General features: G+C 41.8%; 2 protein-coding genes across 2 annotated transcripts in view; both read left to right on the top strand.

The window, feature by feature from the left end:
- LOC130869023 (putative HERC2-like protein 3) overlaps positions 1-679 on the top strand; it is a 30508-nt gene extending 29829 nt beyond the window's left edge. The window contains 2 exon segments of the mRNA XM_057761138.1: positions 184-450; positions 543-679. Of these exon segments, the coding sequence (XP_057617121.1) occupies positions 184-396 (213 nt within the window). The 3' untranslated portion in view covers positions 397-450; positions 543-679.
- LOC130868883 (E3 ubiquitin-protein ligase HERC2-like) lies at positions 433-27820 on the top strand. Its single transcript, XM_057760886.1, is given in 24 exon segments — positions 433-441; positions 590-679; positions 1888-1986; positions 2219-2364; positions 2532-2609; positions 3654-3762; positions 3877-4000; positions 5734-5848; positions 5850-5916; positions 6752-6857; positions 6947-7038; positions 11528-11703; positions 12908-13019; positions 15025-15106; positions 15204-15241; positions 15243-15348; positions 16421-16511; positions 16781-16958; positions 17143-17224; positions 17312-17483; positions 18101-18245; positions 21619-21843; positions 25843-26014; positions 27640-27820. Coding segments are annotated over 22 exon segments (2442 nt in total). The 3' UTR covers positions 25843-26014; positions 27640-27820.

Below are 27820 nucleotides of genomic sequence, written 5' to 3'. Positions count from 1 at the left end.
CTGTAACTCAGTGTGGTTAACTGTGAATGACTGACTGACTAGCTCTAACTGAAGCAGTCCCCTTCCCTAACGTGCTTTATTAATTCATTTTGAGATGCACTCGTAAATCTGTGCTCTGCAGTGCAGCTCATGGAAGATGCTCAGATGGTCGAGGCCTTCTCCTAACCTTCCTTGTTTGCCTAGGCTGCTGCCTTGGCCCTCTGTCCGTGCTTGGCTGTGGAACCCACACCCCCTTCCAGTGCAGGCTGTGAAGACTGCATCTCCAGTGAGGCCAGCACCCCAGTCTCTGCACAGCACATCCATCTTGCCAGGGCGAAAAAGCGCAGGCCGTCGCCAGCGCCTGCTCTGCCTATTGTGTGCAGCTCATGGAGATGGGATTTCCTAGGAAGAACATAGAGTTTGCTCTGAAGTCGCTCTCCGGCACATCTGGGAATGCATCTGGTTTGCCTGGTATAATTTTTTCCTGTATATGCTTGCTTGTTTTTTGGGTTTGAAGTACAGTGCTATTGGTCTTGAAGGTAGCTGAGTGTTTTTGCTCTTAGGTGTGGAAGCCTTGGTTGGGTGGCTACTAGACCACTCTGATGTCCAGGTTACAGAGTTCTCGGATGCGGACACAGTATCTGACGAGTATTCAGACGAGGAGGTGGTGGAAGATGTGGACGATACCCCATACCCTGTGGTCAGTGGTTCCACGTATCCTACCAGTCTTACACGATGATTCTGTGTTACTTTTCTCCATCCCTCAAAAGAGCCAGTGCATGCCCTGTGGCCAGTTGTGCAAGCTTTACCCACAGCTCTGCTATATAGAGGACAAAGTTGTCTGTTTTGCCGCTGAGATAATGATTGGTTTTCCTCTGTTAAATTTCTCTTAGTTTTAGAAGCCAATGAGAACAATTGAGTGCTGTTGGGTAGAAGACACTGGAGAGCCGTGTCTGTTGTGGTCACAGTTACTCTGCAGACTGAAAGAAGGAGGATTGATTGAGCTGAGAGTTCAAAGCTGTTCCTGGCAGCATCATTAGACATTGTCTGGCTAAAATACAAATAAATATGCTGAACCCTCCATAGTAAGAGGATCATAAGTTCAAGGATGGTTTTAGACTAGCCTTGGAAGTATACCAATACTCTGTTTTTAAAAGTCAAAAATACATGCCATAGTGCTGCATGCTTGTAATACCACTTTGGAGACTGAGGCAGAAGGATCAGGCAGGAGTCAGAAACTAGCCTGGGGTGCATACTGACAGCCTGTGTAAAGACAACCATTTAAATACGCAATCATATTTTGTGTGATATAGTGATTTTTTTTATTTGAAACAATTGTTTTATAAAATTCATTTTTAAAAGCTCTGGAAAGTCTTGTTTATTGCAAACTGTTAAGATTCATTTTGCCTAGAATTATGGCTAAGAGGTTGAAAGCACTTGTTGCTTTTACAGAAGACCTGTATTCAATTCTCAGCACCCACATGCTGGCCTACAACCATCTGTAACTTCATCTGTCCTCTGTGATGCCAGGCATGCTTGTAGTGTACATACATCTATGCAGCCAAAACACTAATATAATGTATTTAGAATTTTTTACAGAACTTTATTTTACATACTGTGCTATTGCTGATAAGGTAGGAAGATTTTTATAATGAACGTACAGTATTGTCTACTGCATTTGTTTATGTTATGGATCTCAGTACTTTAGTTTGTTTTTGTTTTTGTCAATAGGGTCTCATTGTGTAGCTCTAACTGGCCTGGAATTTACCATGTAGGCCAGAATGGCCTCAAATTTCTAGAGATCCATCTGTCTCTGCCTCCTGGGATTAAAGGTGTGTGCCACCATGCCCAGCCGACAGTCTTTCTTATGTGTCTTTTTCAATTTGTTCATGTGTTTATGTCACTTAGGCTGCTGGTGCTGTTGTGACTGAGAGCCAGACTTACAAGAAGCGTGCTGACTTCCTGAGTAACGATGACTACGCTGTGTATGTGAGAGAGAACGTTCAGGTGTGCCTTGTTCGTCTTTCATCTGCTTGAGCACCGCCCATATGCTGGCGCACAGGCCAGCCTGATGGAGGCAGCTCCTCAACGTTCTGTCTTCTTTGGTGACTCTAATTTGTGTCAAGTTGACAAACTAACCAGCGCAATATTTTTAGCTCATTTCTGGGTCCTAAATAAAATCTTTACATTGTATCTTCTGTCTAGGTGTATTTTACTGCACTTTGCATTTCAATTTCAGGTGGGAATGATGGTTCGATGCTGTCGAACATATGAAGAAGTGTGTGAAGGTGATGTGGGCAAAGTCATCAAGCTGGACAGAGATGTATTGCATGACCTCAGTGTGCAGTGTGATTGGCAGCAGAAAGGGGGTACTTACTGGGTTAGGTATATTCACGTTGAACTCATAGGTGAGTACACTCCTTTTTAACACATTTTATTTCTTAGAGACACGGTTCCCAGAAAGTTAGCACTAATCATAGTGTGTTTGCCAATGAACTCCTTAGGTTATCCCCCACCGAGTTCTTCTTCTCACATCAAGATTGGTGATAAAGTACGGGTCAAAGCTTCCGTAACCACACCAAAATACAAGTGGGGATCTGTTACTCATCAAAGTGTGGGACTCGTGAAAGGTAACAGCCAACAGAATGCTTTGTTACAGACTATAGTTTCCCTTATTACTGTATGCATTAACATTTCTTTTTACCATGCTATCAAAAGTTTAATGAATATGTCTGAGAAATACAGTAAAGGCCAGGAATAAACAGACATAAAAATAGCCAGGTTAAACAGATTAAACAGACGAGTGTCACCATTACTTTATGTTTCAGCACTTGGATTCTGGAATATTGTTGCTTTCCCAGGGCTTGGCCATTGTTAGAACTTCCCAGGTCGCGCAAGAATAAATGACTTCTTTTATATTTTAATTTTTATTATAAGTATTTTTCTTTACTTAAAAGATTATTTAGTCAGGCGGTCGTAGTGCACGCCTTTAATCTCAGCACTTGGGAGGCAGAGGCAGGCAGATCTCTATGAGTTCAAGGCCAACCTGGTCAACAAGAACAGGTCCCAAAGCTACAGAGAAACCCTATCAGTTTTTTTTTTTTTTTTTTGAGGCAGGTTTCTCTGTAGCTTTGGAGCCTGTCCTGGAACTAGCTCTTGTAGACCAGGCTGGCTTTGAACTCATAGAAATCCACCTTCCTCTGCCTCCCAAGTGTTGGGATTAAAGACATACACCACCACTGCCCAGCTGCTTAAAAGATTCTTGTGTATCAAAACAAAAATATGTTTAAAAAAGCATTTATGGCTGCTAAATCAGTGTTTTGACAGAAGATTGTTCTTAAAGGATGGAAAGTTTTAGCATTGTTAATGTGGTTTATTTCCTAATATACGAAGGGACTAAGTTCAGTTTTTGACCTTTATAATTAAAAACTCGTTAGTATGGAGATTATAAGCACAAATAGAAGATACGAGCATCTGTACCTTCTCATCGGTGCAGCCGCAGAGAGCTCACTCTTGCTCTGCTGGAGCTGGCTGATGACTAAGTGCCGTCTCATTGCTAAGGAGCGTTCTTTAAGGAATGTGAATGCCTACAGCATTTACCACAGAGCTGCAGTATTGAGCTTAGGTTTATGTTGACTGTAAAGTTGTCTCAGGTAGTTTTTGTCCTGTGCTAGCTTTCAGTGCCAACGGGAAAGACATCATTGTGGATTTCCCCCAGCAGTCTCACTGGACTGGGTTGCTATCCGAAATGGAGCTGGTGCCCAGTATTCATCCAGGGGTCACGTGAGTTTCTGGTTTCATGATCAGTTTGGGGAGGAAGAGTTTTCTTCTAAAGTTATTTAAGAATGACTTCATCATTTTCTTATCTTTCTTAAAAACAACTGTGATGGCTGTCAGACATTCCCTATCAGTGGATCCAAATTCAAGTGCAGAAATTGTGATGACTTTGATTTCTGTGAAACCTGTTTCAAGACAAAGAAACACAACAGCAGACATACTTTTGGCAGGATTAATGAGCCAGGTAGAGCTGAGTGCTTGTCCTTCGTCCTCCATTAAGTCCTACTGTGACATAATTACTGAAGTCTGCCATTAGGTTCACGTGTGGACAGGGAGTGTTGCAGAGGGAAGGGACAGTCGGATCCATTTCCTCCCCTTTCCCTGCCTTCTTTCCTTTAGAGCAGTAAGGTTTGCCTGTCTCAGTTTCCAGAAATGTTAGAATCATCTCCAGAAACTAAGAGCACATCTGTGTTTAGTTGGGTGCAATGGAAGTTGGTGGTGTGGGTTTCCATTTGTTGCATTATGTATTTGTATTGAAGTAAAATACACAGAGCTTAGAATTTGCCTTTATAAATTTATAGTGAATGTGCTGTGTATGTTGTACAACTGTCTCTACTATGTATTTCCCAAACCATCTGTCCATCCAAACAGACATTAGCATTTAACTCCCTCATCTTGTCTTTCCTATTCCTGCTGCCTTAGCTAGGCTTCCTGTGGCTGTGATAAAACACCATGATCAAAGAAGTTTAGGGAAGAAAGGGTTTATTTAATTTTGCAGTTTACAGATTTATAAACTGAGCAGGAACCTGAAGGCAGAAACTAAATCAGAGGCCATAGAAGAGTGCTTTCTGTTTGCTTGCTCCCATCCCAAGACACAAACAGATGCTTGCCCACCCATGTTAATGGCTGCATCTTTCACAATAGCCAACATGGAAAACAAATCTTAAATGGCCATGAATAAATACACAGATAAAAACACTTGATATACATATTCAGTGGAAAGTTGTGACTACCAACTGTGTAAGACACATTCTGATGAAACATTACAGCACAGAAGAACCCTGAAGACAGTGGGGTAAACTGAGCCTTTAATCAGCAAGGTTGGTTTGTCAGATGTTAGTGATCAATTCCTATTTGAGCTCACTTTTATCAACTGTCATTGACATAGGTGTATGTTGAGCTGTAATCTAGTGAACAGAGGACACCTCCCAAATGTGACGTCACTTCATAGTTCACTCTTGTCTGTACTTCCTGCTGGGATTTCAAATGCAGCTCGGCTCCTGGAACTGCTCACACCCTCTTGGGCCTTTCTGATAGCAATAAAGGGAGCTGTCAGATCCAGGCCGCGTCTCCTCTGCACACTTCCATTTATCCCTAGCCTTCTTTAATTGCTGGCCTTAATTCTTTTCTATTTCATTATTTCGGTACTTTCAAACAGAGGTTTGTTTACTTTTTTTTATTTTGTCTTATTCTTTTAGTTGGGAAAGGCTAACTGAATTTTAGAATTCACCATTAATGTATGTGTAAATACAAAGTTGATCTTTAGCACTGCATTTATAAAAGTATTTTTATTATTCTTATTTTTGTAGTCAAGAGACTGGTTCTGGGGCATCCTGTATACCACACACACATTCTCCCACTGAACTACTCTCTCAGATCCTAAAAATCATTCTAATAATATTTTTTTTGTGAACTGACACAGGTTGTTTGGAAATACATTGCCCTGTTATTATCTGAGAAGATTTATGTGGAATGAATTACAGCATTATACAGACCTCATTTCTCAAATTGATACAAAGTAATATTGGATAGCTTTTTAAAAGCCATTTTTGGTATTAACTAACGGCTCTTTTTAAATTTAAAGATATTTGAAAATAGCATAGTTAGAAGCGCTTTGCTGTGTAGTCCTCTGGTTTCTCAGACATGGGGGCTCTGTCCAGTCCCATAGTGTCTGTCCTCTGTCTGACCATGCAATAGGGCAGTCTGCAGTCTTCTGTGGCCGTTCCGGAAAGCAGCTGAAGCGCTGTCATAGCAGTCAGCCTGGAATGCTGCTAGACAGCTGGTCGCGGATGGTGAAGAGTCTGAATGTGTCGTAACCAGGCCTCTCGTCTCATTGATGGCAGTGAGCCCTGTTGGCAATCATCTGGATCCCAAGGGAAGGTAATGTTTGTGGGATGTGTCAGGAAACACTCTGATTTAGAAGGTGGATTTTAGACCTTTGCATTGAATTGAGAACTTTTAGCTTTGCTAATACCCTCTCAGCGCTCATTTTAAATTTCAGGTCATTAAATAATTTTAAACATACAGACTAGTATATTGTGTATTATTGTTAGATTTTTAAACACTGTGAATACAGATTTTATTAAGTGACCAGTTGAGTAACCAATTATTTTATATATTTTCATATGTAAAATGTTAATTCCTATTATACTCCAGGTTACAAGTTTTTCTGGCATACAAATGAGTTTTGGGGATTTCACTAACACTGTTTGTACCTTGTGTGCCAGCAGGGCAGATGTGATGGGAAGGGAAACGTTTTCTGTGACCCAGTCTAGATCCTGGTCAGAAGTCTGTAAATGTACCATTTATGTGACTTGGAGTGAGACTGCTTAAATCAGCAAGTGGTGGGAAGGGATGTTCTTTCTTCCAGAGTAGGGGTGAATCGTCACACTACATTTTACATTTAAAACTCAGGTTCAGGCTTCAGTGATATTGTTTTATATTACTTTGTTTATTGGCGTGTGTGTGTGTGTGTGTGTGTGTGTGTGCGCGCGCGCGCGCGTGCGCGCACATGTGCATGCACATGGAGGTCAGAGCTTGTCATTTTCTACCATGTAGGTTCCTTGGGGTTGAACGCAGATCATCAGGCTTAGCAGCAATAGCCTTTGTCTTCCGAGCCATCATGCTAGTGCCTAGTGAAGACTTTAGCAGTTAAATATAACTTAAACTTCGGTAACTGAGCATCTATTTTTTTTTCTTCCCCCTTTAACAAAAGCATTGGATTCGTTTGGAGATTTTCCCAGATGTTCTTGTTCATAGACTAAAAATGATAGTAGATCCTGCAGACAATAGCTACATGCCATCCCTGGTCGTGGTGTCAGGTAATTGAATTCGTTTCCTCTAAAAGAAGCCTCTCCTAACGTTTAATAAAGATTGCTTATTTGATTTCTTTACCTTTCTTTCCCCCCAGGTGGAAGTTCCTTAAATAACCTAATTGAACTAAAGACTATTAATATCAACCAAACTGACACCACCGTGCCCCTGCTGAATGACTGTGCCGAGGTGAGTTGAGTTGTAGTGACCTGTTTCTTTCTGTGTGATTGTGTGTAGCCCATGGATGGCAGCTATGTGTTCGCACTTAGCTGAGTTTTTTCCTTCTTAAATGATTTACGTTCCTTAATACCTTATTTTATACAATTACCTCCGGGAAAGAAACAAAACCAACTTCACTTTTCCCTATTTTTGGTAATAAGCATATGTTCATATTCCTAGTGCTCTCTAAAAAAGCTTTGATTGGAGTTACTCTTTCTTTCTTTCTTTCTTTCTTTCTTTCTTTCTTTCTTTCTTTCTTTCTTTCTTTCTTTCTTTCTTTCTTTCTCTCCCTTCCTCCCTCCTTTCTTTTCTCTCTCTCTCTCTCTCTCTCTCTCTCTCTCTCTCTCTCTCTCTCTCTCTCTCTCTCTCTTCTTTTTGGTTTTGGATTGGTTTTGGTTTTTCCAGACAGGGTTCTCTGTAAAGCCCTGGTTGTCCTAGAACTTGATCTGTAGACCAGGCTGGCCTCAAACACACAGAGATCTACCTGCCTGCCTCTGCCTCCAGAGTGCCTGAATTAAAGGCATGTGTGACCACCGTCCCTGGCTGAAGTTGCTCTTTACATCCATACATATTTGTCAACACCTAATATCTTTTCCTTAAGGTAGATTTTCTGACAATATTTGTGATATTGAAATTGCTTCTTTGTTGATGCGCCTTTGCTTCAACTGCTGAACCTGTGAAGTAATAATAAAATATCTTGCAGAAAGAATCTGGGTTTGTTGTGTCTCTTGAAAAGTCTGTCTGACAGATTTTCTGTACACATGTAGGACGGTTGTGCCCTCTGCACATGGTCTCTTTGCTGTTCAGAGACTTTAGCTTCTAGTCATTCTGCTTCTTAGCTCTGGGGCTCTTAGCTCTACTGTTGGTGTTCTGTGTAGAAAGTTCTCATGTATAGCTATACCCAGTGTTTTCTGTGCATTTCCCTTTAGCCATTTCAGTGTTTCCAGTTGCTCTCCTGTTCACTTTAAGTTGCGTGTAGGGTGAGAGATAAAGATCTCATTCCTCTACAGGTGGGCATCTAGCTGTGTCAATCCTCTGTTTACTAAGTTTTTTTTTCGGTGTTTGTTTTTGACATCATTTCTTGAAAAATAGCGGTGTGCATTTATTTCTGAGTTCTCCATTCTGTTCTGTTTGTCGGCGTGTTTGTTTTTGTACCAGGACCATGTGGCTTTTGTCACTATAGCGTTCAGTAGAATAATTTGAGGTTGTATATTATGATGCATCTGGCAGTGTTCTTTCTGCATAGAATTACTTTGACTACCCAGTTTGTTTTTATATTTCCATATGAGTTTAAGATTTATTTCTACTTCAGTTAATACATCATTGCAGTTTTGAAAAAGCTTATATTGAACCTGTTAATTATTCTTGGTGACAGAGCTGTCTTTATGACATTAGCTCTGCCAAGACAGGAGCCTGGGCGTGTTTTAGTCACCTAGTGTTGTCTTCAGCGTTTGTATACTTACCTTCTGCTGAGAGTTCATTCCTAGATTCTTTTTCTCCCTCTTTTAAGAAAATATGGTATACAGGATTTTTTCTTTTGAGTTCCTTTCTCAGCAAGTTTACTATTGTTGTATAAATAAAAGCTATTACTATTTGTGTTATCATTTTGTATACTGCATTTACCAGGTCTTCTAGTTTCCTATTAGACTCACTGTGTCTTAAGTATAGAGTCTTGCCATCTGCACACTAATATTTCCAGTTTTTAATCCCTTTTTATTTCTTTCTTGTTGCTATAGCTGAGATGATGAACATCATATTTTATAAGAATGGAGGAAGCAGGTTCTCTTGTCTTGTTCCAATTGTAGAGGAGATGTCAGTTTTCCCCATTTAGTACGGTGTTGACTCTAAGTTTGCCGTATCTAATAGCCAATATTACTATATTGGGGTCTGTTCCATTTATTCCTAATTTCTTCAGGGACTTTTATCTTTAGTTCAACTCTGTAAATTGCCTTCTCTGTATTTATTGAGATGACGATGTGGTTTCTGTTTTTAAGTCTATTAATATGTTATATTATGTTGATTGATTTGCATATATTGAACCAACCTTTCATCTCTGGAAGGAAACCACTTTGATCAAGGCATATAATCTTATTAATGTGATTTCGATTTTAGTTTACAAAGGTGTTTTTATATCTGTTGATAAATAAATTAATCATGGTTCCTTTGGTTTGATATCAAGGTGATTTAGTAAGATAAAATTGATACTATACCTTCCCTTTTTGTTTTGTGAAATGTTCATAAATGCTGATGGGTGTCAGATTTCCTTTACATATTTGTTATTATTCATCAGTAAACTCATCCAGTTCTGGGCTTTTCATTGTGAAGGGTTACTTATGTACTGCTTCCACTCTTTTAAAGTTATGAATTTGTTTATATTGTTAACATCCTGTAGATTTAATTCCTGTAGGTCATATGCACTTAGAAATTTTATCTCTTGATTTCCAAACTTGGAACACACATTTTCAAAGTATTCTCTAATGATCTTGTGGGCTTCATTGGTGCCTGTTTTAGTAATTTCTTTTTCAGGTTATCCCATGGGTGATGGAACATTGTACCCTTGTTGTAGGAGCTTGAAATTTTCCTTCCCCATTTCTTCAGTGAGTCACTGTTCATTTAAAATGTGTTGTTTAGTCTTAAAGTATTTGTGTGTTTTCTAAGGGTCACTGTGGGGTGGGTTTTTCCCATCGCATTCAGGGATTATTTCTGCTCTCTGTCTGCCTGTAACATCAATTTTTAGAGAATGGCAGGATACCTGTTAAATCCACTTTCTCAGTATTTTATAGAATTTGGAGCCCAAAATTCTGGGTATTAAGTACTTACCTATAAATTTTTACTTAAAAAATTAAATAATTGTGTCCTCTTGAATTGTTCTCTTTATTAGCATATAGTGACCCTCTGTGCTTTATCACACCTATCCTATCATCCATCTATCTATCTATCTATCTATCTATCTATCTATCTATCCATCCATCCATCCATCCATCCATCCATCCATCCATCCATCCATCCATCCATCGTGTGTGTGGGTTTGGGTTTGGGTTGATAGATTTCTCACTTTTATTTCATATGAATTCAGCCATGTGGGTTGTCTTCACTTGGGTTTATATTCAGGGGGAAACTGGCTGCAGTAACATTTCTGATGTTTGGACAGTAGTACTAGTATTAGCTGCAGGAGTGAGTTCTCTGTCCCTTACTTGTCCCTATAAGATTTGGAGACAGGGACACTAGCCTCTTGGTTGGGGGGAATGTTGCAAACTCACAGGGATTAAGAGTATCAGTATTTTAAGTAGTCAGTGAAGGAACTGTGGAGAAAAATAGAGTAAGAAGGAAAGTATGTGGGTTAGAGGTTTAAAAAAAGCAGTAGAAAACAATGTATATTAGATTTAGAGAAATGAGACATGGATCTAAGAGCCTTTTCCAACATGATATAAACCACAGCATATTAATCGACTACTTAAGGTACAAAAGTATGAATATGGAAGAATTAAATTCTTAAAATGAAAAAAGATGTATGTGATAAAATAGGTTGCTAAAATCAAAAGATTACTGATAAAAAGCCATACTGGATAAAAGAGAAGAGGTACTGTGTTCTCAGGAGTGCTTCTGGACCCTGGGAGGGGAGAGTCTGTCCCTGTGTTGTGTGCATCAGGGTCTGCCACCAACTCCATGGAGCCCCTGTACCTCCTCCTTGCTGTGACCTGGCTGGGGCTGTCACAGATCTTAGCTTTGTACCCGCGCCTGTGCTTCTGCCCCTCTACACCGTCTAGCTTGGCGTTTTTTGGTGCTTCCGGCCAGATGCTGTACCATGCTCCGGGTTTTACAGCTCCTTCCCTGGGTCTGATTCACTTGTTGTGTGTGATTTCTCAACTCCACAATCCCTACTCTTTTGCCGGTCAGGCACAGATTTGGCTCAGTCTCTGGCATTCTTTACACTTCTCCACTGCCTGGCTGTGAGATTACCTGTTACTTCTCCAGGCAGTGGTGGGGAAGGAGGATTTTAAGTGTTGGAAGCGTTCAGTTTCAGGTTCTTCCACCTCTTTCTAGTGTGTAATTTCCCGAGGTCTAGTTAGCTTGATGTTCTGACTCCAGTTTGAATTTCCAGCAGCTCACACTTGTCTGTCCTGGCAGCTCTCATGCTTTCCCTGGGAGCTAGGAGTCCCTTCAGGGCACTTGCTGGCAAGATTCAGCCCTGACCATGCTCCTTGGTGTGGTCAGATGAACTAACTGGCTTCTTTGTGGGCAGGATATGAAATCCCACTCTGTCTTCTTCCTGTTTTCTGTAGTTCTTTATGTTATTTCTCCATTTTATTCTTTGATTTCTCCTTTTATCTTGGCCTTCTTCTACCCAGACTGGTGAAATCACAGATGTAGTTTGTAACCTGCAATCTTCCCAGAATGTCAATGTCAGTGTCTGTCTTCTGAGTCTGAGGCATCTGTAACTTGTCATTTTCTCATCCAGTATCACAGGTACATTGAGATCACAATAAAGCAGTGCAGGAGCTCAGGGATCGATTGCAAAATTCACGGTCTCATCCTGCTGGGACGCATCCGGGCTGAGGAGGAGGATTTGGCAGCGGTTCCTTTTCTGGCTTCAGATAACGAGGAGGAGGAGGATGACAAAGGCAGCACTGGGAGGTGAGAGCTTCTTCCTCTGGGACTGGCTGCCTTCTGTCCCATCCCCAGATTGTGAATCGTGCCTACTAGGATGCTTAGTCGAGTTGTCAAAAATAATTATCTTGCAAGAAAATAAAATATAAAAAATGCACATTTCAAAAAAAATGACCATTACAGAGAATATTGGGGAAAAAAAGCTTACTTTTGTTTTTAATCTGAAACGTTCTGTTCCTGTTTTGGTTGAAATCCCTGTAGCTTCCTTTTGTTTTCTGTGCTAGATCATGATTTTCGGTAGACACGGTATGGCACATTCTATTGCTAGGTATTTTACTGTTAACTTAAATGTTTTAGCTTTTCTTTATTATGGTAAAATACACTAAGCCTGATTTTCCACTTCTGCAGTTTTAAGCTTACAGCTGGGTGGCATTAAGGACATGGACGTTGTTACACTGCTGACTCTGGGCTCTCGAGGCTCTTGTGTATAATTCTTGTGCGATCCTAGGACTTCTTGTTACCTGACTCTGTAGGTGGGGATGCCTGCTGCTGTGGCTGTCATTCTGTACGTGTGTGTGCAGAAGCTTCTGTGGGTCCGTCCTGCAATGGACGGTGACACTGGACAGACTCACCTGCATCAGCGTGGTGTTGGAGCTGGGAAGAAAGGGGTTGTGTGGGACTGCAGTGGAACATTGCCCCGGACAGGAAAACTCAGTGTTATGAAACAGGGTGTGTCAGGGGTGACAAAGATTCTTCCATTATGTGTTAATTCCATGACGTGTGTAACAAGGACTACTTTAGGCTTCCTTTGGAGTCCTGACAGAAACATTGCTGCTGATCACTTTCCTCACAGTTGAGCTTTTGCAGATGGGTTAGTGCGTATGGGGTTGTTCAGACAAACGTGCAAAACACATTTCAGTGTCTCCAACACTGCTCCTGCCATGCTGGCTTCCTAGTAGGGCCAGAGCCTTCCATAGGCGGTGGACGCAACTCATGTGACCAAACACATTTTGCTGTAAGTGACTTTCAGTGATGTAAGGAGACAGAGAGCAGCTCCGTCTGTACTGCTGCTCAACACATGCTCTTGTCGTCAGTGCCACAGCTCTGGAGCACTTGCCTGTATACAGACTGGTGGTTTCATGTGCTAAAGCAAATCTGTGAGAAGGACTCCTTACTTGGAGGAGCTCTTTATGTTTTAAATGCTTTGTTTCTACCTTTGTTTCCTGTCTAGTCTCATTAGAAAGAAGACTGCTGGGTTGGAGTCAACAGCTACAATAAGAACCAAAGTGTTTGTGTGGGGCCTGAATGACAAGGACCAGCTGGGTGGGCTCAAAGGCTCTAAGGTACCTACCCCGTTCCCTGTGCCTGACGGCAGTGCTTGCGGCTTCTGCCTGAGGCTCAGCTAGGCAGGCTCTTTAACCCTCTTTCTAGATGTGGGTTCTGAGTTCAGACTTTGTGAGCTGCTTCTCTCCTTTATATACAGTTGTATGGAGAGAATGCTTTGTGAGCACAGAGAAATGAGACAGTAGATCTGTGCACACTTGTCATTGTGGAGTGGCTGTGGGTAGAGGCCCCCCTCCCCCCTCCACTCATTGACACACTCATTTTTTTAAAAATGATTTATTTATCTATTATGTATACAGTATTCTTAGTATTCTGCATGTGTGCCCGCAGGCCAGAAGAGGGCACCAGATCTCACTACAGATGGCTGTGAGCCACCATGTGGTTGCTGGGAATTGAACTCAGGACCTTTGGAAGAGCAAGCAGCGCTCTTAACCACTGAGCCATCTCTCCAGCCCTCACTCATTCATTTTTGTATCCTGATCATGGTTTCCCCTTCTTCCCCCTTTTACCCATTCATTCATTCACTTATCATTCATTCATTTATTCATTCATTCACTTATCATCCATTCATTCATTTTTACATCCTGATCATGGTTTCCCCTCACTCCTCTCCACCCAGTCCTTCCTTTCACTGTTGATTAATCCTGAGACTGCTGAGCAGTGGTGCTACACGCCTTTAATCCCAGCACTCAGGAGGTGGAGGCAGGTGAATCTCCGTGAGTTCCAGACCAGCCTGGTCTACAGAGCGAGTTCCAGGACAGGCTCCAAAGGTTTTCTGTGTCTTGAAAAACCAAACATTTGCTTCTATGCTTATACTTGATTTCACAAATATTGAGTTAAAGGCTAATTTTTGAAGTGCTTACTCACAAAAAAGGTGACATTTTCCAAACAAAAAAAATAGAGTAACTTAACAAATAATGCATCTGAATTAGGACTGAATTAATTGTACATTGTATCTTGTTTGATGAGGTCCAAAAAACCCAACTTACTCTAATTTTTAGTATTGGGGGACAACTTCACCTGATGAGATCTGTTCTTTTTAGTCTCTGTGGTGACAACATCAGTCATGTGCCTCTGTCACCGGTATTACTAGGAAGCAGAGACTGCTGGAACTCACTTACTTGAACTAATTTATATTGTTATTTAGGCAGCTTTAAATGACATTTATGTCCTGAGGTCACAGATCCCCATTTTGCAGTGGTTAGGTATAGGTATAGGTATATTGATGGTTAGGTATAGGTCAGGTATAGGTATATTGATGGTTAGGTATAGGTCAGGTATAGGTATATTGATGGTTAGGTATAGGTCAGGTATAGGTATATTGATGGTTAGGTATAGGTCAGGTATAGGTATATTGATGGTTAGGTATAGGTCAGGTATAGGTATGTTGATGGTTAGGTATAGGTCAGGTATAGGTATATTGATGGTTAGGTATAGGTCAGGTATAGGTATATTGATGGTTAGGTATAGGTCAGGTATAGGTATATTGATGGTTAGGTATAGGTCAGGTATAGGTATGTTGATGGTTAGGTATAGGTCAGGTATAGGTATATTGATGGTTAGGTATAGGTCAGGTATAGGTATAGGTATGTTGATGGTTAGGTATAGGTCTTATCTGGACCAGAGCCTTTTTTACCTCACACTTCCAGGTTATAGTCCAGTCCATTCATAATGCAAAACAAATCACCATATAATAATACAGGGTTTCTTAGGCAGGATTTTTAATTTTAACCACATCTATCACAGTGAAAAGCTGAAACATGAATTTCATGTCCTTCCTTCCTTCCTTCCTTCCTTCCTTCCTTCCTTCCTTCCTTCCTTCTTTCCTTCCTGTATTCTTTCATCTCTAAAACACTTTAGTTTGTACTTTTAAGAGCTAAGGACTCTTGTGGTTAAGGTAATCACAGACTGACAGCAATTCTGTATATCATCTGTTAAGATCACTTAGGGGTGAAAAAGTATAAACATTCTCTTTTTCTTCCTTTGCTTTAAAAATCCTTCCAGATCAAGGTTCCTTCATTCTCTGAGACTCTGTCCGCTCTGAATGTGGTTCAGGTGGCTGGTGGATCTAAGAGTTTGTTTGCAGGTATGATGATTTTAGTATTGGTAAATTATGTTGAACACACATTAAACAGTGTGGCCTTTATGTTGTGAGAGCTGAGACTTCTGACTGCTCCTTGCAGTGACTATGGAAGGGAAGGTGTACTCCTGTGGAGAAGCCAACAAACGGCCGGCTGGGACTGGGTATGTCCAGCGGGACGGTCCCTATTCCTCGGCAGATCACAGCCCTCAGCAGCTACGTGGTCAAAAAGGTAGCGGTCCACTCAGGTACGAGCCCAGCACCAGTGCACAGGGGCCTGATGTGCCTCTTGCTTTGCAAGTGTTTCAAGCCCTTCAGGAACTCTCTGAAGTATCCTTGTGTTCTTTTTTAAGTTTTAGTTAACTAGTCTGAAGAAAGAGGTGGATGATGTGACTCAATCTAAGATTCGTTATTAGTACTTAATAAAGCTTTTTGGAAGCCATCATTGTTGGCATTTCAGGTGTGTGTTGTACCTCTCAGAGGATTTGTGCTCAGTCCTGGAGCGCTTGTGTCTGTCAGACCCTGCACTTTTTAGCTATGAAACTGTAAAGTTCTGTCACTTAAATAGGGTATCTTACTATGAAAACTCAGTGGCTCCCATGAGATTCCCCAGAGCACCAATGAATTCTCAGTGTGAGAAAAGTGGTTTTCAAGCAAGTTCCCTGCTGCCCATCAGCTTCCGCTTTGGCATTACTGAAATGTTCTGAACACCGTGCCAGGTCCCGAGGGATGGAGCCGACTCTGGATATTAAACTCAATTCACACTTGTACTGGTTAGGATTCCAGAGGACCTATGTGCGAAACAAGGACTTACTCTTCTCCCCTGTTAAGCTCCTGGTAGGGTCTGCGCCCATCTGTAAGGCATCTGCCTGTGAAGAGCACTGGCCCTTCTGGCCTGTTGCTGGGGAAGGTGGCTGTAATACTCTAGCCTGTGCAGCCCTTCTCTAGAGCTGGACTTGTTGTTGCCCCTGATAATATATGGAGTTGTCTGTTGCTGAGTCCCTGCTGCCGGGAGCCCCGTCTGCTCTGCCTTGGAGCTCAGTGGTTTGTAGATCCTTCCCTGACTATGCAGCCAGAGCTCACGCCTGTAACGTGAGGCAGAGCGCTGGGATGGGAGAGTGTCGGGGAATAAAAGTTCATTTATTTTACATATATGTCACCCAGAAAGCTTTCTGTGATAACTGTGGTGATGGTTCTGTTATTCATTTAGCTAACACATACACATCGAGCACGTGCCTCCATATGCCAGGCAGAGTAGGTAGCACACGGTGAACTCTTTAGACATTACGTGTTGACAACCTTCCCCTGTGTATGTTGCAGGTGGCCGGCATGCTACAGCCTTAACAGTGGATGGGAAAGTGTTCTCGCGGGGTGAAGGTGATGATGGGAAACTTGGACACTTCAGTAGAATGTAAGACTCTTCCTCAATCTTGCTCATTCCTAAGAAACTGTTAGCTAGTAATAATAGGGTATTTTCACAGTTGTTTACAGAAAATTATTGATAGAAGTTATTTATTGATATAAATATTAATATTTAAAACCGTAGATGGATACACTGTAGTTTGATTCACTCTCTTTTTTAAGGTTTGACAATTAGGGTGACGTATATTTTTTGTTGATCAAAGATGGGCCGTCTCTGAAAAACAGCTTGGTAAAAAGTGTACTTTACTCTTGCCCTAGGAACTGTGACAAGCCAAGGCGGATTGAGGCCCTGAAAACCAAGCGCATCAGGGACATAGCCTGGGGCACTTCTCACAGTGCAGCCCTGACGTCCAGCGGGGAGCTGTACACCTGGGGCCTGGGCGAGTATGTCCGCTTGGGACACGGTGATAATACCACACAGCTGAAGCCCAAAATGGTGATTATACACATTTTCATTGCTTATAAAAGCTTTTTCACTTTGTTTTTTTCAAGTGAAGATAAGCCTCAAGTCTGGGTTTTTAAAGACACGAACAATATACTGACTTTCAGTCTGTGGAAAAATTCCCATTGCTTTCCCAGTTCCCGTGCTTCATTCTGTTTTTGTGTTTGTAATCGAGTAGGTGAAAGTCCTTCTTGGTCACAGAGTAATCCAGGTTGCGTGTGGAAGCCGAGATGCACAGACACTGGCTCTCACTGATGAAGGTAGGAGCTGGTTGTGATGCTGAGTGTCCTCTGGGTAGGGATGTAAATACTAAGAATTTACCTGAGGTGTTTGCTTTTTAAACCGAGGTTTGGTGTTTTCCTGGGGTGATGGTGATTTTGGAAAATTGGGCCGAGGGGGAAGTGAAGGCTGTAACATTCCCCAGAACATCGAGAGACTAAATGGCCAGGGTGTGTGCCAGATTGAGTGCGGAGCTCAGTTTTCCTTGGCACTCACCAAGTCAGGAGTGGTGTGGACATGGTATGTAAGCTTCCTCAGTGTCATTGCCAAAGGCAGACTGTTTGGAGAGCCCTGGCTTTGCCCTGTGCCCAGCCTCGGCTGCTAGTAAAACTGTTACTTTCTTACTCATTTGGCATCTTTTTGTGAAAAAAAAAAATCTATGTTGAATTGAGATTACTGATAAAATTATGAAAAAGGAAGATCTTACAGTTCATTTTGTAAAGAAATCTATAGACAGTTTCACCCAGTTTGTGTGAGGTTTATATAGCTTTAAAAAAATTGTAAATTACATTATACTGGAAGCTACATGAAATAAAACAACGAAACAGACTTCTAACTTCCTCATGTCATGTCAGGCAATTATCAAGTTGAAAAGACATTCCAGATAGCGCTTGGGAGGGGGGTTGGCGGTGTGCTCTATTCCGTCTCTTTATAATCCATAGTAACTGAGTTCTTATGTGACACATGACAGCACGAGAGGTCTTCCCCGCCAAGTTAGTCTGCGCTAATTTGGATGTGGTATATATTCTGTGTGATGTTATCACTCCACTCTAGAAGTGTGTGGTCGTGAAAGTTTTCCTGTAGCATTGCCAGACTGTAACCATGTAGTGATCCCGGAACTGCTGCTTTGTCCCCAGGGGGAAAGGGGACTACTCCAGACTGGGCCACGGCTCAGATGTGCACGTGCGGAAGCCACAAGTGGTGGAGGGACTGAGAGGGAAGAAGATCGTGCATGTGGCGGTTGGAGCCCTGCACTGCCTGGCGGTCACAGACTCGGGACAGGTGAGGCTCAGTGACCTGTGGTAAGGGCTCTAGGAGTGCTCGGCGGGTTTAGTGCTTGTCTTGTCCACACTGGAGGACGCGCTAACACCCAGCCTTCGGAAGTCTGGAGCCGGAGAATAGCTAGTTGCAGGCCAGCCTACGTTACATAGTGAGTTCTGGTGGGCCAGCCTGGGTCACATTTTCAGCATGCCACACCAAGAAAATAAAACAACAAATATCCCTTAGACTCCTGAAATGCTTAGGTGAGTTTAATATTAGGTTAGTGCAAAAATAATCACGGTTTTTGTGTTGAAATTTGCCATTTGATACTGAAATATATTCTAAATAAGTTTATTATGTTTATTATACATAATTCTTACTTTTTTATAATCATTTTATCTGTGGGTGTTTATGTCTGTCTGTCTATCTGTGTGCACACATGTATAAGTCAGAGGGCAACTTTCTAGAGTTGGTTCTCTCACCATGTGAGGATTGGAGATTGAGCTCAGGTTGTCAGTCTTGTCCACAAGGACTTAATGCTGAGCCATCTCAACGATCCCTATCATACATCATTTTACCTCTCTCTCTCTCTCTCTCTCTCTCTCTCTCTCTCTCTCTCTCTCTCTCTCCATACACATATACATATATGTATATGTGTGTATATATATATGATGACTTACACTTGTCATTTATTTTATACTATTGAAATGATACTAGACAAAACCAAGTTTTAGTGATTTTCTTACTCATTTCATTTGCAAAAATGTGTCTTTTGGCTGTAATGGTTTCCATTTTGATTAATAAATACTTGTTTTGAACCTGTTTACAGTAATTTAAAATTCATGCTTCAAAACTGTAATCTGTTTTGCGCCAACCTGATATTGGAGAGCTGTTAAGGTGGAGCAGAGTTCATCTTGTTTCCTGGTGTATTGCTTAAGTGTTAGCACAGGTTGGGGGGGGGTCTTGGCAAACCATCCTTTACATTGTGAAGTCCATGCTAGAATATAAAAATTATTGAAAATACTCCCACCCCTAAGCTATTAGCAGCTTTTACTTTGCGGGGGGGGACATCTGATGCTTGATAGAAGCTATACCTATATAAGAGAGGCTGAGGCTGTACATAGATGATAGAGGCTATACCTACATAATAGAGACTGTACTTATGATAGAGGCAATAGCTACATAAGAGAGGCTGTACTTACATGTTTGAGGCTACACCTACATAATAGAGGCTGTACTTATATGATAGAGGCTGTAGCTACATGATAAAGACTGTGCTTACATAATAGAGACTATACCTACATAATAGAGACTGTACCTATATGATAGAGGCTATAGATACATAATAGATGCTGTGCTTATATGATAGGCTACACCTACATAAGATGTGGCGGCGCAAATGAATGCAGACAGATTATATAGATATATACAGCTTTAATAAGGAAATAGACTTACAGGACCACAGGTTCCCACGGAGCACAGGAAAAGCGGAGCAAAAGAAAGGGGCTCCTGGGATCACGCCCGGCAGATTTATCCGTAAACATTAGCCCGAGGCAAACACACCCCCAATGGGTGGGGCTATATCCCTACATCTCCCCCTTTTGTCTAAATAAGATAGAACTAAACCAAATACAACTATATACAATAATAACAAATAATAAATATAACAAACAATATTGAGAACAAAACTTTTGTTAAACATTTTATCTCAAGGAGTCTAAATAACATAGAGAGTAACTACAATTATATAATCTTTAACTCCGTTAAAGATCTGAGAAGGGAATAAATATTACTTAACAATTGAGAGATATCCAAAATGTGCAACAATTGACAGAGACAACTGACTATCTGGGCAATCACCCAAAGTCTCGTTTGTAATGCTGAGTCAACCAACTTTGGCTAAGGCCTAACATAACTGGCATACCATTATTAAAGGCAAGGAACTTTTTTAGGACTATCCTACCCTGTCTTGGCAAGATAAGACAATCCTGTTTTATCCACTTAGGGATATTTTGTATCTTTGTTAGAAGTTGAGGTATGGGCTTTTCTTAACCCAAAGACCAGTTCTGCCAAGAAGAGAAGCTCCCAGTGGAGTGTCTTTGGTGCTCAACGTTTTCTCGGGAGTAGAGTGGTGTTGTCAGGAGTAATTGTGTCTCGTTGGCACAGAAATTTTAGGTTAGATTAAAGGCCATTTTTTACAGCTCTTCGAAGAGGCTGAAGATCATACTATCTATACTAAATATAATCTCTATGTAACTAAAAGACCTGATTAACTTAAAAATAAATATGACAAACATATAATTCTCAATACCTATCTAACTTTGAAGACTAAAAGAATAAACAACTGTGCAATATATGAAGACAATGATCTTCAACTGTAAACAATGTCATAGTATCAGAAGTAGAAATGTACAATGTAATATGGTAGATGTATCAATACAATATAGACAAAGTTATAAGCATACTCATACAAAAATAGAGGTAGGAACACTCACATTCAATATTTAACATATCAATATACAAGAAACAGTACCAATACAATTTTCTATAAACAGTAATTCACAGATACCAATCATCCCAAAAAACCAGTTAATCCCGCTTCTTCTTCCTCTTCTTCTTTTTTTTTTTTTTGCTATATCCCTACAATAAGAGAGACTGTAGTTACGTAATAGAGGCTGTACCTACATAATAGAGACTGTACTTACATGATAGAGGCTGTACCTATACAACATAGGCTGTACTTAGATGATATAGGCTATACCTATGCAACATAGGCTGTACTTACATGATACAGGCTATATCTATGTAAGAGAGGCTGGACTTACATGATAGAGGCTATACCTATACAACAGAGGCTGTATTTACATGATAGAGGCTACACATACTTTACTTTGGAAATACAGGATTTCGTAGATATTATTGATTTTGTTGTTTTAAGAAGAGTATGCCATGACTAGCCCATGGAGCCATATTTTAAGTTTGGTTTATGAAAACAAAATTAACATTGTTTTGTTCAAAGTGAATTATGCTTTATAACTGTAAAACCTAAGAGCAAATTACTTGAAAAATGAGCATGCTGTTTTTCTTTTTCGTTACCCTTTATAGTATAGTGGATTTACTGTACTTAGCCAAAGCAGTACATCCTCTGTCTTCCACCCAAAGAAGGACGAATTAATTAGAATAATATTAAATAGCATTTATAGTTGTTAAACATTTTCATGGTTGACTTTTTTCCCTCAGAACTGAATGTACGCATGCTCTTTTGTTATATTGTGAAATACATTTTATCTTTAAGAGTGCAGTTCTTTCAAGGACCATGACATGTTTTATGCATTTTCAAGTGTTTTTAGAAATAATGTGAAGTTGAAAAATATAATTTTTTCCCTTTTAACAGGTGTATGCTTGGGGGGACAATGACCATGGCCAACAGGGCAATGGCACGACCACAGTTAACAGAAAGCCCACCCTGGTGCAGGGCCTGGAGGGCCAGAAGATCACTCGAGTGGCTTGTGGGTCCTCACATAGTGTAGCCTGGACGACAGTGGACGTAGCCACGCCCTCTGTCCACGAACCTGTCCTCTTCCAGACGGAAGAGACCCGCCGGGTGCTTCCTACTTAGGTAATGTTCTCCTGTAGACTGCATGGCCACCTAGGTGCGTGTGGTCCTGCTGACAAAGGTTGTGCTCTGCTGGCCTGCAGGCTGGCTCTCGCATCTCTTGAATGCGCAACTTCTGTCCTGTCTTACTTGTGCAGATTTTCCTGTGCATTGCTTTGTCTACTTAGATGGCTGTTTGTGTCAAGAGTGGACGCCTTTTTGTTCCTGAATACTGTTTCGTGCTTTATTCAGTCATTGAAGGACATTTAAGTTCTTTGTGATTTTTGGTTGTTACAAATTAATGTTTTGTTTTGTTTTGTTTTTGGGTGAGTGGAAGCAAGTTTTGATTCTTTGGTATGATGCCCAAGAATGTCTTTCCAAGTGCATGCCATGAGAAACTGTCAGATTGTTTTTATAATAACTGGACTCTTTTGTATTCTTGTTAGCAATAGATGAATAATCTGATTTTCCCCTATCATTTCCTACTGTGTTCTCTGTTCCTCTTCACCCTCAGTTCCTCCCCTTAACTCCTTCCAGATTTGCCCTTTCCCTGTCTCCTCCCATTCTTACCTTCTTTTTTTTTAAAGTTTAATAATCCACAGACTCCAGTGTGTGCTATGTCTACGTAACTTCTGGGTGTGGGGCTATAAGAGGAACATTGACTCCTTCTCCAGCTGTCGATAGATCCTCCCTTAGGAACGGGGGCTCTTGAGCCCTTTTCCACTCCATGGCAGAATATTGACCCAGTATCGATCTTGGACAGGTCTTCTGCAGGCAGCCACACACAGCTACCAAGCTACTAAGTCCCAAAGGACTGTTTATTAACTTATTTACATGGCTGCTGTGTTTACATCACTTCACTCCCCTCTTCAACTGTCCCCACCCCCACTCCAGTTATGACTCCTCCTTCTTTAGTTGTTATTACACACACACACACACACACACACACACTACTGCATCCATTTAGTGTTGCCCCTATTTACTTGTGCTTAGGGCTGACCACTTGAGATTGGATAACCTATCAGGTACTGGTCCCTGGAGAAGACTGAATCATATTCTCCCCCCGCCTTGCCTAGCAGCCATTAGTTGACTGTAGCTTTACTTCATTGATCTGTGTGGCCTTGTGAGATTTCTCCCATTCACGTTGGTGTGCCAGCTGGTGGTGTTGTCATGTTGGTGCTGTGTAGGTGACCATACTTTAGACTCATGACGATAATATCGTATAGCACATGCCCTGGTCTCTGACATTGCCGTCTCTATTTCCCAGTGTTCCCTGAACTCTGGTTTTGCCCTGTGATGGGCGTGTGACGGCCTCTTACTGTGGGCTGACTCACGTTAAGTACCTTTGGGTGTGCTTCCTTACTGTGGTGGCTTGATTGGGAAGTGTCCCTCACAGGCTTGGCATTTGAGTACTTGTCCCCAGTGGGTTGCACTGTTCAGGGAGGTTATGAGGAGCCGCAGCCTTCCTGGAGGAGGGAAGCCATGAGAGTGAATTTTGAGAGCCAGTAGCCTCTCCCCACTTCAGTTCTCTCTCTTCCTTTTGTTGACTGTTGCTTTTAAACCTGTGGAGGGCAGAGGCCAACTTGTGGGAATCGTCAGGCTTGGCAGCAAGTGTCTTCACCTGCTGAGCCATCTCCCCAGCCCTGGGAAGTCGTCTTATTGAGCAGCCTGCTCCTGAGGGTTCAGTTTCTAAAAACACTCAGAAAAAGAAAGCAAACAGTTGTATCAGTAACTCAAAAAGAGGTAACTTGTATTTAACACTGGAACTTATATTTGGTAGCGTATGATATCTGGGAAAAGCATTATCTCCCAGTTCAAGGCAACTCCACTTAAATCCCTTTCATAGATGCTTATGTATATGTCTGTATTTTAGGAAGCTGCTACAGAGTAAGTTTCCTTGTGAGTTTGTCAAAGATCTCTAGTGCTACTTAGCTCTGCCTGTGTTTCTACCTCTACCCTACCCCATCTCATTTAACCCTGCTTGTTCACCCTTCTTACCACCTACATTCTGTCCTTCCCTTGGCATCCGCCCTCCACATTGCCCCTTCCGACGTTCCTTTCTTCTGTGGGTACTCAAACTTAAACACATTTATCTACAGATTGAAGGCTAAGGACCACATGAAAGAGAACATGGCTTCCTGCAGTGCCCCGTCTGCTGCACAAAATGCATATTTAATGCTTCTCATCCTGAGAGGGCTGTCTCTCATCCCGGGACTGTGGAATGTTGGGCTTCCTAACTAGGTCTTCTCTGTTTTCAGACTCCCAGAGTAGTTCTGTGTTAAGCAGAAGATTTCCTCTCAAAATGGCACCTAGCTAACAACCTCCTAAGTTATATGGAGTGACAACATGGGATTCCTGTCCACTGCTGATGCCTGTCCAGTTCTTCTGTGGGCGTGGGCCTGTCCTCTGATCAGGATGTCAGCTCACTGTGTCCAGGGCTGCCTGGCTCACCTCCCGCTCGGCCAGGAGCTCTGTGGCTGGAGTCTCTGGCCTTGTCTGCTTCCTGTGGCATCACCTGTTGTTTTGTCTGCACTTTTGGTGTCCTGTCACACTGCCTTTGTGACTTTCCAAAGCTTGGCCATGTTCTCTCTCCTTCTCCCTCCCTCGCTCCATCTCTGTTCCTGTCCTAACTTCTCCTTGACCTAGTCATACGGGCAGTTTCTCGTCACCGCCTTACCCGGAGGTTTCCTTCCCCAGATGTTGGCTGTTCTCATATTGTCATGTTTCTGTCTGCTTTTTGGACTAGATAAGTGTTTTCTTTACTAGTTATAATCTCTCTGTCAACTTCCGGTTGATGTCATTGGCTGATTTATACTTCTTCTTGTGATTTATGTATTGTGTTATATTGCATTCTGCCTGCCCTGTAATTTTTGGCTACGTACCATACACCAGTGCATTTTACCTTGCACTGTTCTGGGTATAATGTAGTTACATTATTTTACAAGAGTAGTTCTTTTCATTCTCTTTCATAAGAAATTTTCAGGAACTTTTACTACAGCTTTTATGTACTATAGTAAAACACAGCATTTTATGACTGTGTTGGTCAGTTTTATCAGTTTGACACAAGGTAGTGTTATTTGTGAAGAGGACTCTTGAGCAAATTACATCCTTCAGATCACATGTAGATAAGAGTGTAGAATATTCCCTTGATTAATGATTGACGTAAGTGGGTGCAGCTCACTGTGGGTGGTGTCAACCTGGGCAGGTGGTCCTAGAGTGTATAAGAGTCTGAAAAAGCCATGAAGAACAAGCCATCGAGCAGTGTTCCATCATGGGCTCTGCATCAGTTCCTGCTTTCATGTTCTTGCCTTGAATTCCTACCCTGACTTTCTTCAGTGATGGTCTGTGATGTGGAAGTGTAAGCAAAATGAACCCTTTCCTCCACAACTTGTTTTTCGTTGTAGCGTTTTATTCCAGAGCACTCGAGAGGGAGAGAGAGGCAGGTGAATCTCTGTGAGTTAGAGGTCAGCCTCTTGTGTATTAGTTTGTAAATCCTGCCTTGATGTGAACTTTGTATAGTGAGTTTTAGGACAGCCAGAGGTACATGCTGAGACCCTGTCTAAAAACAAACAAACAAAAACCAAACCAACAAAATAAAAAAAGAATTCATGCATGTCTATAATGCTTAGATTAAATCCAGGACCCCATTCTGTCCCCTCCGGTTTCTCTTCTGTCCCTCATCACCCCCCTCCCTCAGTACTTACTGAGTCAATTTAGTGTTGCCTGTATGTGCTTGGTCTGCTAGAGCATGGGTCCCCTCTCAGGGCAATCTTCTCTGAAGAAAACTGACTTCTTTTCCAGCAGCCATCATTTGGTAATGGTTGCCCCTCCCTATCCATGCTAGGAAGGAGGATTGTGAATCATAGGGTCTGCCAGTCTGACTGATGTCTGCAGGTACTGCTGCACAAAAAGCAAAATGCAGACTGTGGTTTGTTTTCAAGATAGCCTAAGTGGTCAAACCACATAGAGAACGAGCAATCTGTGATCTTAAAAACAGCTTTGTTTTTTGTTTCCCTTTCTTAGGTGTGTCTTCAGATGCTGATTCTTCTTCTGCCAGCAATAAGATAAATGGTGCAAATAACTGTAAGCCCAATCGCCCTTCTCTTGCCAAGATCCTCCTGTCGCTGGAAGGAAACCTGGCTAAGCAGCAGGCCTTATCACACATTCTTACCGCACTGCAGATCATGTATGCCAGGTAGGCTGTGTGTTGGTTTATAAATCCTGCCTCACTGTGAACTTTATAGTTTGTAGTATTGCGATTGAGCAGATGGTTATGAAAATGTTGTTATTAGTCGTCAGCCCTACTAGTTGTACAGTTACGAGTCACACACCCATGCTGATGATTGATGGGTTCTTGGTGCCTTACAGACAAAACCCAGCTCATTATTGAAATGTGAATCAGAACATCAGGCTTGAAGATGTTTTCTTTTTTATTGATAATTCTATATCTGTATTAGGTAAGAGGAAGAATGAATTGATGCTAATTTAAGGTCTTGTTTAAAAGGATTATTCTTGCCGGGCAGTGGTGGCGCACGCCTTTAATCCCAGCACTCGGGAGGCCAGCCTGGTCTACAGAGTGATTTCTAGGACAGCAAGGGCTACAGAGAAACCCTGTCTCAAAAAAAAAAAAAAAAAAAAGATTGCTCCTTTTATCCACGTGATAAGGTGGTTCTCACTGTCTTAACGTACTCCTTTGCTGCTCTTGTTAGAGCCTGTTGCAGTCAGCTTCCCAACATTTAAGAAAACACCAGAGACACTCAGCTTAGAAAGAGGGAGATTTTATTTGGTCCATAGTGGCTAGCCCCAGGTTTGGGTCTCTGGTAAACATGTCATAATAGGAGCCAGAAGCAGAGCAAAGCCTGCCCACCTCATGGTCAAAAGTTGAGAAAAAAGGAAGCCATGTTCCAGTCCCCTCAGTGACATGCTCTCCTGACCCCAGGACTCCCCTAGACCCTGTCCCACCAGCTCCCAGCAGTGAAGCCTGGGCAGCAATGCTCAACCACAGGGTCTGTTTCCTGGCTGGGGTCTGAGAGTCGTGCTTACAGACCTAGGAGCGGAGCCCAAAGCAGTTATCAGGGGACAGTTAATCTGCTCTTACCATATCTAGTTTTCATTAACATCAACCGTCTATTCCTAAGCTTCAACAGCAGCTCAGCAGGTTTTCCTAGACTGAGCTAGAGGCTTACTCTGCTCTGGTTTTACCAGTGGTTCTCAGCTTCCTAATGCAGGGACCCTTTGATAAAGTTCCTCATGTTGTGGTGACCCCAACCAGAAAATTATTTCCTTGCTACTTCATAACTGTAATTTTTCTGCTGTTATGAATTATAACATAAATAACAGAGATGGAGGATATATGATATGTAATCCCTGTGAAAGGATTGTTCAGACCCCAAAAGGGATCATGACCCACAGGTTGGGCATCCCTTGTTGTTACTTGTGTCTGCTAAAATACAACCATGTGTTGTTTAATATAACAATGAGGTTACATTCTGAAAAATGCATTATATTAATGTTGTAAGAACTTTCTTATATACATGTAAATTAAAGTCACTGGGACCTTTCTAGTTGATATAGTCATATACAATCACAGTTGTGGACTGAAATGTTGCTATGTATCTTAGACCTATAAATAAGATTGGGATATACATTTTACCCTAGAACTGTGGGCTAAAAATGCACAGTAGTTTTTTAAAACTCATTTATACATAGTCTATAAAAATGAGGACATAGTGTTAGTGAGCATTTGACCCTTCCTGCTGCTTCTTGTGGTACCCAGATGACAGGGTGGCTTACCACAGTCCTGGCCTTCTGTCCTGACAGAGATGCAGTGATTGGAGCCCTGATGTCAGCCGGCATGCTCGCCCCAGTGGAATGCCCCTCCTTCTCCTCCTCAGCACCTGCTTCTGATGCATCGGCAATGGCCAGCCCCATGAACATAGAGGAAGGCATGCTGGCTGCTGATCTTGAGGACAGACTGAGTCCAAATCTATGGCAAGAAAAG

The sequence above is a fragment of the Chionomys nivalis genome (assembly GCF_950005125.1).
Source record: "Chionomys nivalis chromosome 23 unlocalized genomic scaffold, mChiNiv1.1 SUPER_23_unloc_1, whole genome shotgun sequence".
In the NCBI taxonomy this organism is placed as follows: Eukaryota; Metazoa; Chordata; class Mammalia; order Rodentia; family Cricetidae; genus Chionomys; species Chionomys nivalis.
This window is presented reverse-complemented; position numbering and strand designations above follow the sequence as displayed.